General features: G+C 36.7%; 1 protein-coding gene across 1 annotated transcript; it reads left to right on the forward strand.

The window, feature by feature from the left end:
- The first annotated feature begins 2025 nt into the window (after nucleotides 1-2025).
- On the forward strand, nucleotides 2026-14211 carry LOC128555254 (PDZ and LIM domain protein 3-like). The gene is made up of 2 exons (XM_053537069.1): nucleotides 2026-2267; nucleotides 14040-14211. The coding sequence occupies exons 1-2, from the start codon at nucleotides 2157-2159 to the stop codon at nucleotides 14193-14195; spliced, it is 267 nt and encodes an 88-aa protein (XP_053393044.1). The 5' UTR covers nucleotides 2026-2156; the 3' UTR covers nucleotides 14196-14211.
- The last annotated feature ends 264 nt before the right edge of the window (nucleotides 14212-14475 follow it).

Below are 14475 nucleotides of genomic sequence, written 5' to 3' on the forward strand. Positions count from 1 at the left end.
TCCTCCCCAAGCGTTTTTATGAGATCTTTCATCTTCGTAAGAACATCCTCTCCGTCGTGGAACGGTAAACCGTTAGCTATAACGGTTAAATCTGGCTCGTTTAAGGGATTAGACGGCTGTCTCGGGGGCTGATCACTGGCAGTACCGTTACTTTCATGAGACATGACATTCAACTGCTCAAGGGTATCTAATCTCGACTGCAAGGTTTGAACACTTTTCAAAAGTCCATCTATGCGACTGCTCTCTTTAGCAAGGTTAGAGGTCATCTGATCACGCAATGTGTTCGCCTGAGAGTCAATATGGTTTTTCATGTCGTCTCGAATATTGTCAATTTTAAGTTCCAATGAAGTCTGTATCGCCTCTTGAGACTTTTTAATATCAGACACTGTCTTTAAAATCTCTCCAACTTGACCTGCTAATTCCTTGATCGGGTCTAATGGCATTTTGTCTTGACTTGAGTCCACTACCTGCACGTCGGGATGAGTGTCACAATGAGTATCTGATTGTTTATCAACAGGGGAGGGGGTGAAAACACAGAAATATTACCTGTATCTTCGTATTGGCTATAATCCAAATCACTTTCAATGTCACTATCATATAACACAGTGTTAGCAGCCCCTAAAACATCGCTGGTCAAAAGACCGCCATATTTGAATTGTTTACTTGACCTTTTCTCATTGTCTGATTCGCTGCTTTTCTTTCGTTTTTGTCTATCTCTGTGCTTTTTTCCACGACCCATGTATACTATCCGATTCTTGTAACATTCATACTGTTATTACACCAAAAATATATCCAAAATGTTGATTTTAAACACTTTAAATCCAATATTTTAGTGGGGTTTTACCGAGGCTTTACCACCAAAACTCGCTTACGTCACGTGTATATGGGGGAGGGGCCTCCGTGGCTGAGTGGTTAAGGTCGCTGACTTCAAACCACTTGCCACTCGCCGATGTGAGTTCGAGCCCCACTCGGGACGTTGAATTTTTCATGTGAGGAAGCCATGTAGCTGACTTATGGAAGGTCAGTGGTTCTACCCAGGTTCCCTCTCGTGATATGATGAAATAATGCACGGAGGGGCATCTGGGGTCTTCCTTTTTCAAGTCGTCAAGTCAATATTTATTTATTGTCGGTAGATAAAATAACATTATAAACATAAGCTATGTATATGTATATGTATAGCTTTCGACCGACATATTCATACATAGAAATCAACATGTTAAATTACACATTTTACATATATAAAATCTATCATAATTGATATAAATTAAGAGTTGAAAGACAGTACATCTCGAAAGACAAAGGTAATAAGCACTAATAAGTACTATTTGTTTTAGAGTATGGACATAAAATTTCTAATTCATTGGTTAAGTTGTAAACATCATGACAATATCAACTGCTCTGAAACCTTTTTATTTTATTGGTGGTAACTTCAGAAGAGCAGGTCTTTCCCAAATGGAGAAGGTTCCATCCAGATATATCTACTGTCATTACAACTATACACCATCATGAGAAATTTCTGATATTTCTTATTACGTTCTGTGAACCAAATCCTGTTATGCAATATTTTATCTTTTCCATTGTCTTTCAGAAACATCGTTTTTAATACTTGTCTCTGCACAACTATAGTACAACAACAGCAACAACATTGGAACTAGTGACAGTAACTTCATATGTAAGCAACAGCATTTTAACACAAATATTGTTCAGGAGTAGTTGAGAAACTTTCTACGTAAAGTGTAATACATGCAATAATTTCATTGAAAAATTCTTTATTCATAAATAAATTAAGATTATTGGATGCATTGAAAACCCCTAGAGGACAGTCTATGTGTCCAGGTCCGGACGGCTAGAATGCAGTTTAGGGATCAGTTTGTCAGGTGGCTAGACATTTTCTAGACAATGCCAACTACTGTTTTAATTAAATCAATAGCAGTATCTGACCTACAGCACTGCGGTATGACGATAAGAATATTAGTGAAAAAGTATTCGTAATGGATGAATATATTCCATGTTTTGCAAGCGTCAGTTGATTTCGTGCCGTGTGCAAAAGTTTGACAGCTGAGAAACAGGAAATAGGTTTAAGAAGTGGGTTTGTGGAGTGTTCAAAATATTTCATGAGGAATTTAAATTGTTACAGTTGAAATTATTGGAAAATAATGTCGATTCTTACATTGGAAGCGAAATTAGAGAGACAGGAGTCGACGACACCATGGGGATTTCGTATGCAGGGAGGCAAAGACTTCAGTAGTCCCATCACAATTGCTCGAGTAATATGATTATTCAAATTATGTTTGTTCATGTTTTCTGTCGTTGTCTTTCATAGAATTAGGTGTTATCCATTTCTAAAAAGTATTGAGGAACTGTTAACACTGCTGACATATGAAGGATTTTATTACTTTCCATATATGAAGTATGTAAAAATATGCCATGGTCAGTGCCAGTGGCTAATTGGGTAGGCAGTGGTTAGGTAGCCGGTTCAGACTATAGACCTTTAATCTGCGTAGCTGAAGTCTACGTAGCCAGTTCCGGCTACCTAGACTAAAGGTCTAGGTAGCTGGTTCTTTATATACATAACGTATATGTACATGTAAGGTCATTGTCAAGGTAGCCGGTTTTGATAAACTGTATTATAAAGGATCATTACCGGTATGTTAGTTTTAAATTACATTTCTTGTGATTTATTATTTACTATTTGTGATTTACTTGTTTATTTCGCCTTATTTATGCACTCATATCATATTGGCTGATACTTTGTTATGCTATCATTTCGTTATTGTCACTGGCGTGTTTAAATGGCGCATTTATAAATTCTTTATATATTTTTTAATGATTTTTTTGTAGTTTGTTATATATTGAAAAACATTTTGGATAGATGATGTCAACTGTCGGCGATCCTTTAGCATTAGGTCATTTGTTATTAATTATCTTTCATATATTTAGTATATTATGCTGTCTTAGGTATAAAGAGCTCATATGTTCAAACAAACAATTAGAACCAATCAAGATTATTGACTAATAAACAAATTGGCGGAGAAATTATATAGTAATTAATTAATTTAAGACGCACATAGAGGTGCGAAAGTGATGATCACCTATAATTATCACTTAAACGAGCACAGGAAAGGATCAAATGCCAGTATGTTCAGTTGAGCCGCATCATTTAATGTACGTTGATGCTCTTTGTTTTGCCCTTTATTACTGTTTGTTTTGTATTATTTTAAGAATGAATCACTGTATCTCAATTATGTATCAGGTACGTTTTAACATAACAAAATGCCGCCCGATATGATATGAGCGCGTAAATATGAAAATTTAATATACAGGTTAAACACAAATAATAAATAGTAAATTACAAGAAATGTAATTCATTTAACTAATATTATGATTCTTTATAATACAGTTTATTAAATCCGGCTACTTTGACTTACATGTTCATATACGCTATCTATATATAGAGCCCTGCCTAGACCTTTAGTCTAGGTAGCCAGAACCGGCTGGCTACCTAGCCACTGCCAATTAGGTACAAATTTATTTATTGTCGGTACGGCATAACAAATCAACATTAGCTATGAATAGCTATTGACCGACTTATTTAACAAATATATAACAATTGATACACAATTTTAGTATAAGTAAAAAGCATTTGCACACATATTATTAAAACATCATAATGTAATAGCACATTTACATATAAAAAGAAAAGCTAAGGTACTGGTGCTAATCTTGACCGTAGCCTAAAAATGCCTGAGATAAACATCGGATAAAAACTGAAAATAAAAGACAGCACAAGTGTGTCTAATTTACTAAAATACCTATAAGATAGACATAAGATGACCTAATTAGCACCTGCATCTCGATAGTTGCAGCAAAACACAACGTTATATAGCGTGCATACAAACATAAAGCATAACACAAATGAGCCGTGCCATGGGAAAACCAACATAGTGGCTTTGCGACCAGCATGGATCCAGACCAGCCTGCGCATCCGCGCAGTCTGGTCAGGATCCATGCTGTTCGCTAACAGTTTCTCCAATTCCAATAGGCTTTAAAAGCGAACAGCATGGAGCCTGACCAGACTGCGCGGATGCGCAGGCTGGTCTGGATCCATGCTGGTCGCAAACCCATTATGTTGGTTTTCCCATGGCACGGCTCAAATAATGCAGGTACAATGTACAACAAGCAAAGAAGCAAAGAAAATCCTGTAATAAAATACAATTAGAAATACTATGCATAGGTAAAAGCAAGCACAACAAAATAAAATCAGCAAAAGCAGAATGAAAATAAGCATGTAACAGAGGTTAACTCAAAACATAACATGAAGAGCATCTGCAACTCGGTCCGCTCCAGGCATTGATCAGACTCCGGAACTAGCTCAGGTTTGTTTCCTCACGGAAGTGCTGAGGGAGTGAGTTCCAAAGTCTGGGCGCTGCCGAGCGGAAAGAATTCAGACCATACCTTGTGGTTCTAACTTGGGGAACCTCTGCAGTGTTGCTGTACCTAAAAGAGTATGAATTATTTTTTACTGTAATTAGATCATGAAGATAAACTGCTGCATGTTTGTTAATAATTTTAAATGTTTCTAAGGCAATAGTTTAATCTTCTAATTTTTAGCTCACCGGTCACAAAGTGACAAGGTGAGCTATTGTGATCGCTTGATATTGGTAGTGCGTCGTCCGTAGTGTGTCGTGTGTCCGTCAACAATTTCTAAAAAAATCTTCTTGAAAACCATTGGGCATAGTTACACCAAACTTCACAGGAATGATCCTTGGATGGCCCCCTTTCAAAATTGTTCAAAGAATTGAATTCCATGCAAAACTCTGGTTGCCATGGCAACCGAAAGGAAAAACTTTAAAAATCTTCTTGTCCAAAACCGCATGGCCTAGGGCTTTGATATTTGGTGTGTAGCATCATCTAGTGGTCCTCTACCAAGATTGTTCAAATTATCCCCCTAGGGTCAAATATGGCCCCGCCCTGGGGGTCACATGGTTTATATAGACTTATATAGGGAAAACTTTGAAAATCTTCTTGTATAAAACCACATGGCCTAGGGCTTTGATATTTGGTATGTAGCATCATCTAGCGGTCCTCTACCAAGATTTTTCAAATTGTCCCCCTAGGAGCAAATATGGCCCCGCCCCGGGGGTCCCAAGTTTTACATAGACTTATATAGGAAAAAAAAGTTTTAAAATCTTCTTGTCTGAAACCACAACACTTAGACATTTGATATTTTGTTTTTAGCATTGTCTTAGGGTCCTCAACCAAAATTGTTCAAATTGTACCCCTTGGGTGAAAAGAGGCCCTGCCCTGGGGGTCCCAAATTTTATATAGACTTATATAGAAAAAAGCTTTAAAAATCTTCTTGTCTGAAACCATACGACCTAGGCTTTTGATATTTGGTAGGATGCATTGTCTAGTAGTCCGCTACCAAAATTGTTCAAAATATGTCCCTGGGGTTAAAAGAGGCCCTGCCCTGGGGTCACTTAGTTATTATGTGAGTTATATAGGAAAAATACTTTAAAAAATCATCTGATCCTATTTTCAAAACTGTTTAATTATAATTACCTGGTGATGTCACTTGGCTGTGACCTTGACCTACTGACCTACTTTCTTGTTTTAAGCTCACCTGTCACATAGTGACAAGGTGAGCTTTTGTGATCACGCAGCGTCCGTCGTCCGTCCTTGCGTCAGTCCGTCCGTCCGTAAACTTTTGCTTGTGACCACTCTAGAGGTTACATTTTTTGTGGGATCTTTATTAAAGTTGGTCAGAATGTTCATCTTGATGATATCTAGGTCAAGTTCAAAACTGGGTCACGTGCCGTCAAAAACTAGGTCAGTAGGTCTAAAAATAGAAAAACCTTGTGACCTGTCTAGAGGCCATATATTTCAAAAGATCTTCATGAAAATTGGTCAGAACGTTCACCTTGATGATATCTAGATAAAGTTCAAAACAGGGTCACATACCTTCGAAAACTAGGTCAATAGGTCAAATAATAGAAAAACCTTGTGACCTCTCTTAGAGACCATATTTTTCAATGGATCTTCATGAAAATTGGTCAGAATGTTCATCTTGATGATATCTAGGTCACGTTCGAAACTGGGTCACGTGCGGTCAAAAACCAGGTCAGTAGGTCTAAAAATAGAAAAACCTTGTGACCTCTCTAGAGGCCATATGTTTCATGAGATCTTCATGAAAATTGGTCAGAATGTTCACCTTGATGATATCTAGGGCAAGTTCGAAAGTGGGTCACGTGCCGTCAAAAACTAGGTCAGTAGGTCAAATAATAGAAAAACCTTATGACCTCTCTAGAGGCCATATTTTTCATGGGATCTGTCTGAAAGTTGGTCTGAATGTTCATCTTGATGATATCTAGGTCAAGTTCCAACATGGGTCACTTACGGTCAAAAACTAGGTCGGTAGGTCTAAAACTAGAAAAACCTTGTGACCTCTCTAGAGGCCATACTTGTGAATGGATCTCCATAAAAATTGGTCAGAATGTTCATCTTGATGATGTGAAGGTCAAGTTTGAAAGTGGGTCACGTGCCATCAAAAAGTAGGTCAGTAGGTAAAATAATGAAAAAAACGTTGTGACCTCTCTAGAGGCCATATTTTTCATGGGATCTGTATGAAAGTTGGTCTGAATGTTCATCTTGATGATATATAGGTCAGGTTTGAAACTGGGTCAACTGCAATCAAAAACTAAGTCAGTAGGTCTTGAAAGGGAAAAACCTTGTGACCTCTCTAGAGGCCATACCCTTGAATGGATCTTCATGAAAATTAGTCAGAATGTTCACCTTGATGATATCTAGTTCAAATTTGAAACTGGGTCATGTGCCTTAAAAAACCAGGTCAGTAGGTCAAATAATAAAAAAACCTTGTGACCTCTCTAGAGGCCATACTTTTCATGGGATCTTCATGAAAGTTGGTCTGAATGTTCATCTTGGTGATATCTAGGTCAAGTTTTAAACTGGGTCAACTGCGTTCAAAAACTAGTTCAGTAGGTCTAAAATTATTAAAATCTTTTGACCTCTGTAGAGGCCATATTTTTCAATGGATCTTCAGGAAAATTGATCTGAATGTTCACCTTGATGATATCTAGATCATTTTCGAAACTGGGTCACGTGCAGTCAAAAACTAGGCCAGTAGGTTTAAAAATAGAAAAACCTTGTGACCTCTCTAGAGGCCATATTTTTCATGAGATCTTCATGAAAATTAGTGAGAATGTTCACCTTGATGATATCTAGATAAAGTTCAAAACAGGGTCACATACCTTCGAAAACTAGGTCAATAGGTCAAATAATAGAAAAACCTTGTGACCTCTCTTAGAGACCATATTTTTCAATGGATCTTCATGAAAATTGGTCAGAATTTTTATCTTGATAATATCTAGGTCATGTTCAAAACTGGGTCACATGAGCTCAAAAACTAGGTCACTATGTCAAATAATAGAAAAAACGACGTCATACTCAAAACTGGGTCATGTGGGAAGAGGTGAGCGATTCAGGACCATCATGGTCCTCTTGTTTAAGATACAGCCTTGAAATTTTGATGACATACACAGATTTGCACACCAATCATAAAACTGAATTTCATTGACCATGAATGTGACCTACTGACTTTCTTAATATTTTATCATCAGTTTGACATTTGAAACATGTAGCTCATATTACTCAGGTGAGCGATCCAGGGTCATCATGACCCTCTTGTTAAAGTTGGTAGGTTGGATATAGTTAGGAGAGATGGATAGCTTGATGTATAATCATTGTAAATAAAACGTAAAGCTCTGTCTTGAATTTTATCTATTTTATTTGTTTTTACTTCACCACAAAAATGCCAGGTTAAGGGGCAGAAGTTGAAATTTGACATTATGAAAGAGTAATAAATATTAAGTTTTCCTAATTTACAGAGATTTTTCCCAATACGATTTAGCACATTTAGCTGTCTAGAAACCTTTTTGCAAATATCTGAAACATGAGTTTTAAAATTTAATTTAAAATCTATTGTAACTCCTATAAGTTTAACTGGACCTAAAGACTCTGCCTTTGGTATGAAAAAAATTATGAAATTGAAGTTTCCATACTAAAGCCCTTGTAGAGTTTTTACTTTACAGCTAAGCACGCTGTATGATGCTCATCACTATTCTGATGTTTGACAGGCACTGACCATTTGGAATTTTTACAACCCATGGTAAATATGGTTGCTAAACTTTTTAACATAAAATTTGGTTTTGAGCAGGTCAAACAGTGCATAGTTTCCTTTTCGGAATTAAATTTGAGCCAGGAAAACTCCAACAACCATTTATTGGAAACCGTTTCGGGTACTTTTTCTGAACTTAAGCATCAGTAGTGTCAGTACTCGTAGACGGCTGGCACTCAATTGTTGCGAAGCATCTCTTGTTGTGAAGCTATACACCAAATGCTTCGATTGCGACATTCTTCCAGACGTGAGAGATTAGATTGGTTACCATCTTAAAGTGCTAATACTTTCCCGGGGCGTTAAAATATAAAATCCGTCTACATATTTTCATGATGTCACTGAGAAAACATCTGCAGTTAGCCATTTGGTTTGCCGGGAACATAGTATTTCCAAGGTTTATTTTTTTGGGACATACCTTGGGGTTCCAGCTTAACCTATTCGTCTCAGACATTTTTTGTATGCGTGCTGTCTCGCACAGGGTGAAACGTATATGCATGCTTTTTATTTTACAAAGTAGATGATCCCTGTCATTTTTTTATGTTATTAGATCAAAGGTCAAGGTCACATGGGCATGAACATGGAAAGCCATTTCTATTATTAAATCAATAACTTAAGAACCACTTGACAAAGAATGTTGAAACTTCATAGGGTGATTGGACATGTAGAGCAGATGACCGCTGTTGATTTTTTTGGTCACTTGATCAGAGGTCAAGGTCACAGGGACCAGAATGTGCAGTGATTTTTTTCTTCAAATTGTGAATGGGTCCGGTTCAAAAAATTGTGAAAGTTAGCTTTGTTTTGCTCAAAATTGTGAATTAAAAGATTGTAACTGATCATTTGTTAAACTTTTGAACAAATCCATTACTAGATCAAAATCTGATTAACCACCTAACCTTTAGCCTGCTAAATTTCTAAAATGGACTGGTCCATCATTCACTTTGGGCAATACCATTTATTATTTGAAAGGATGTTCACTTAAAACTTAAGGACTGAATAGCAAACAGTGCAGACCATGGTCAGCCTGCATGGATGCAAAGACAGAATCACTTGCCACCAGCAGACTAAAGGTTACAGTCTTGTAATGACTTGATAGATTATGCACAAAGTAGCTGTCCTATGGCCATTCAAATCCGTTTTCTAATTTGGGCCTTGTAAAACATCTCCAGTGTCACAGTGTTGATATTTCCTGTCCAATAGATGTAAAAATGTTTTCACTTGCCAAATAACTTTTACAAAATCAAAGATATCTTTACATAGCAAAATGTGCCAACAAAAGTGTAACCAGTTCATTCATATTTACCAGTCTGGAAGTTACAATGAAAATGTCTTTTGAAAAGAAGCAGGATGAAGCTGTTATCTGTGACATCTTTCAAAGGTGGAAATCTTAGCTGTCTCAGTAACACTTCTATGTATTCTTTTTTAAGCTACAGTATCTCAAATCTCAAATAATACCTCCCAACAACACACAACTTATAGCTTGTGACCACAAATTTCACTGATTTTAGCATTGATTTTTGAAAAAATGAGGTTATTGTCATCACTTGCTTGCGGCTCAGTTGGTCTTGCTGTTAATTTATTTGCAGCTTTCTCCAAACTATCAAAGTATGCTTTGAAACTTGAATACTTGTTCATCATAGTGACTGTAACAAATAATGCCAGGGCTATTTGCTTAGTACATTTCGTTAGTGGCCATATAGCTTCTTCAGTAATCTAACATAATACTCATTCTTAAGATTATGCCTGACTTTCCGGTAATTGTTTTATCCTTATCTCGATAATACCAATCTTGAATGACCACAGGAATTATTCGTATAACTCTTGATCATTTTTTTGGGTATTATGTAGAAAAATATAATTGCCTCCTTCTTGTACATTGCACAAGAAAAAATTTGCAGTTTAAAAATTATCCCTTGCCACACACAAGTTGTAGATTCAAGCTAAATAAAACTTCACAAACGTTTTTGCTAATACAAACTGAATGAAATGGGCCTTGTAACTCTTGATTTCGTTTTGATGAAAGTATACCCCTTTTGTACTTAGCCATACTTTTCTTTTTTACAGTAGGATTCTTTTCAAGCAACCAGTATCTTTGTAATGTCACTTCACAACTGAATAAATCTTAACATAAATAAATAAAACACATTTCTCTGCCGATATCATTTTGATAAATTATACAATATTTAATATGCTTAAGAATTTATACAATTTAGATTTCATATTTCTGTTTGAATATATTTAGATATTCTTTGAAGTGTAAGGGGGAATATAGCAAAATGTAAGTGTGTCAATACCCCCCCACCTAATTTTTTAAAATGGACTGGTCTGTCATTCAATTGGGGCAGTACCATATATTATTCGAAGCGGGGTTCATTGAAAATCTGCTGCCTGAATAGCAGACAGTGCAGACCGTGATCAACCTGCACAGATGTGCTAGCTGATCTTGGTCTGCACTAGTCACAAGGGCAGGATCATTTCCTGCTCAAACTGAGCACTGTTTTACTCAACAAGCTTTTTTTGTCAAGACCGCTTGCGGAAGCGAAGACATTGTGGTCCAAATGGCCGTTCCATGTATGTGCATGCGTCTGTCCGGATTTGTTTGTCTGGACCATAACTTTGACATGCATGGAGCAATCTTGTTTATATTTGGCATGAATGTTAACCTCAGTGAGATGGAGAGTCCAGGTTCCTGTCTCAAAGGTCAAGGTCACATTTGGAGGTCAAAGGTCATGGCAGGTCTTGTTGGGCCCATAACTTTGAGATGCATTGGGAATCTTGTTTCTGTTCGGCATGAATGTTTAACTCAATGAGACGGAGTGTCATGTGGAAATCCCTGGTTCCTATCTCAGAGGTCAAGGTCACAGTTAGGGGTCAAAGGGCAGGCTTGAATTGTTGCCCGTGGGCATCTAGTTTAAAGTATAAGTTGAACCTTAACACTGATTTGACTAATAGTGTTCTTGTATCTTTAGTATAGGTATTAGACTTGATTCTTAAAATGGAGAGAATATGTGTAGGCATCTGAATGGCTTACTGAAGTAAAACACTATAGCTATATTCTGAGATCCAGGGTTCAATTCCCCTGTCTGGCTGCAATATTTTCTAAACTCATGACATTTGGCATCCAGCATAGGAATAGAATTTAAGAGCCACAGAAAAGCCGAAATATTAAACTTTAACACACCAAATGATATCATTCAGTTCAAACATTATTATTTTGAACACCTTGGCATAATAGTCAATCACTCAGCAAGTGAATTGAAAACTAGCAATTTCTCAAGTTATATTTAGAAACTGAATTGTAACAGAAATGCCAGGTAAGCAGTTTGTTACAGACTAAAGGTAGACCATTGGTAATATGCCAGCAGAGAGCTTGAACACATTTTCTATAGTTAACAAAGTACTGAAATGATATGTATTGGCTGTTTTATTTGTGTTTCATGTTCATACATTGTTCAAGATAAATTCCTTCTCGATAGATTCCAGGTAATCAACTGTAAAACAAGCTGTAGTAAAGAAAACAATGGGATTTTGAGCAAATTCTTAGATTTAACTTTTTTTTCACTGAGTTGGTAAAAACAGATGTATATTTTAGAAAAAAGTTTTCAAAACTTTTTTGTCAGTGTTTACCGTATTTTGGTGTGTATAGGTCGCACTTTTTCTACCCATTTTGCTGCCTGAAAAAGTTCCTGCGACCTATACGACAGAACATTGCCAGCAGAGTTTTTTTTTCGGGCCAATTTTCTGACCGTAGCTCTCGCAAAATTACGTGCATCTGTTACGAACGAACAAAATGGATAAAAAAATATCAATATCGGCGGCCTTTCAACCAATAGCGGTTACTTTCAATAAAATAGATCGTAAATAACCCATACAGACTATTAAAATTACGAATTACTTTAATTCAAAGATGTTTTTGCAATTTCAATTACGTTTGTTTTTACTTTGTTTTACTGGACGCCATTGACATGTACTCCGGGTTGGATAAAATCCGGACAGATCCGTCATCAATTCCAACATTTGTTTATACTAGTTCTTAGCGTATTAAAAAACTTAAAGATAATTTTTTTACTTTTGTTTTTTAAATAAAGAAAAAAAATCCAAAAAGAGATATTTTGTTAATCTCAGAATCAAAGAACGCGGTTAATTACATGGACGCGGAAAGGTGTTAAAATTGCTGTGCAAACAATCACATTTAAACTTGCATAATTACAGAATGTAAACGCAAACCGTTTGCTGCCAATTAGTGTCAAAAGCCGCTTTTCTTTGATGTAGTCTGTTACGATTACTACTGTTAGTACGAAACGGTTGGGATCAAAAAAACACTGTCCAATTTCCACCAATCAGGTTCTGTTAATAATTCAGTCCGCGGCATCAATATGGCCGCCGCCATAACTTTTTTGCCGGTAAAAATTAAATATTGCTGGGGAAAAAATCCGAAACTTAACTGCGACTAATACGCTAGAACTTAAATTTTCCGACCATTTCCAGAGCAAAAATTAGGTGCGGACTATACATTACCGCGACCTATACACACCAAAATACGGTAACTGATGTTTTTTGGAATCAGAGCTTCATTTGGGCTAACTATTAACGTAAGAATAATAAGGTTACAAATCTGTCTTTACTAGCTCTCACTAGATTTTTTTCTCCGATTGTGTTCATACCCCTAACCCAGCTGAGGCAAGTCACAACCAATGCCCTGAATAGTACTTCTCTCTGAATTAGCCCACAAGGAATGTATAATTTTTTACAAAAACATTCACTGCTTCTGTCTGTTATGGCTACTGCATGTGCTTAAAACTTCTGTGTGTTGTAAAAATGTGATGAATGCAGTGGAATCAGTTAATTTTATGGTCATGACTCATGTAATTTCATGGCGTTAAATGACAATTTCACAGTAATATGGATCTATAGATCTATAGATTTTGACACAGCCAGAAATCTATGAAAATTATTCTATCACAGATACTAATGATTTCACAGTAATATGTGCTAACAGGATATAAACCCATCATAAATAGCAGGCTAGTGAATTTCTTTAAATTGTATTTAGTGTAAATTGTTTAAACTGTTTAATGGATTTTTACAACCTGGCAATGTCTCTGCATTCTGAAACAGGTAGCAGAATGATGCATTAAAAACAAGCTGAATAACATGCTTACTGCAGATCTATAGAAGCTGTCTTTCAGTCCGGATCCGGAAATATTTGATTGGGCGTCACCAGTTTTGAACGAAGGCTTCACCAGCGAAGGCTTCATATGCCCGATCAGGGTGTAGGTACGAGGTCCCTATGCTTGTGTTGATGGGTGGCGCCAAGGAGGTCTCCCCCAAATATAGGTATGAAATGGTGGCCTCTGGTGCATTTTTTTTGTCTAAATTTTGAGGTACGGGAGGGGTACTCCCATCATTTTAGGGGTTCATGGGGGGTCTCCCCTTGGAAAATTTTGAAACGTATGGTGGCCTGTGGTGCATTATTTTTGCCTAAATTTTGAGGTATGGAAGGGTACTACCATATGATCATTTTAGAGGGGGTCATGGGGGACTCGCCCAGGAAAATTGTGAAATGTTCATAGATCTGAAATGGTAGCCTCCGGTGCATTTTTTGTCTTAATTTCGTGGTACTGGAGGAGGTACTCCTTTTGTTTTAAGGGGTCTCTCCCTGGAAAATTTTGAAAAAAATGTATGAAACAGTGGCCTCTGATGCACTTGGGTATGAATTTTGAGAAAAGTTTATTCCTTTGCCAAAATAGTTTGGTGCAACTTTGATGTATGAATACATGTATGTTGAGTATGTCTTAGGCTAATATACATATTACGATTTATCTAAGAAAGGAAACATTGTTTTCAGGTCACGGCTGGCAGTTTAGCAGCAAAATGTGGTCTTCAGCAAGGAGACATTATCCTTAAGATTGGCAGCAAGGCCAGCGAAACATTGAAACACAAGGATGCACAAGATGCCATAGTGTCATATGGAAACAAATTAGATCTTTTACTGCAGAGGTAAGCATTAGAGCTAGGAACCAGCTTTTTAAACTAGCACATGGGACTGCAGGTTCAATCCTCCAGGCTGGTACTAGAAGTTTTCAGTCTGACATATTGCAGATGTACATAGCATAGCAATAGGTTCACAAAGTAATAAAAATGATTAAAAAGCTAATTTGAAATGCAGGTTTAGTAATGAGTTATTCAGTTAAATGAGAATAAAAATACTTTAAAACTGACTTATTAACCACACCTGAATATTTGTCTTACATTTTCAACCGCAATTTGACATAGGTGAACCA

The sequence above is a fragment of the Mercenaria mercenaria genome, chromosome 2, assembly GCF_021730395.1.
Source record: "Mercenaria mercenaria strain notata chromosome 2, MADL_Memer_1, whole genome shotgun sequence".
Classification (NCBI taxonomy): domain Eukaryota; kingdom Metazoa; phylum Mollusca; class Bivalvia; order Venerida; family Veneridae; genus Mercenaria; species Mercenaria mercenaria.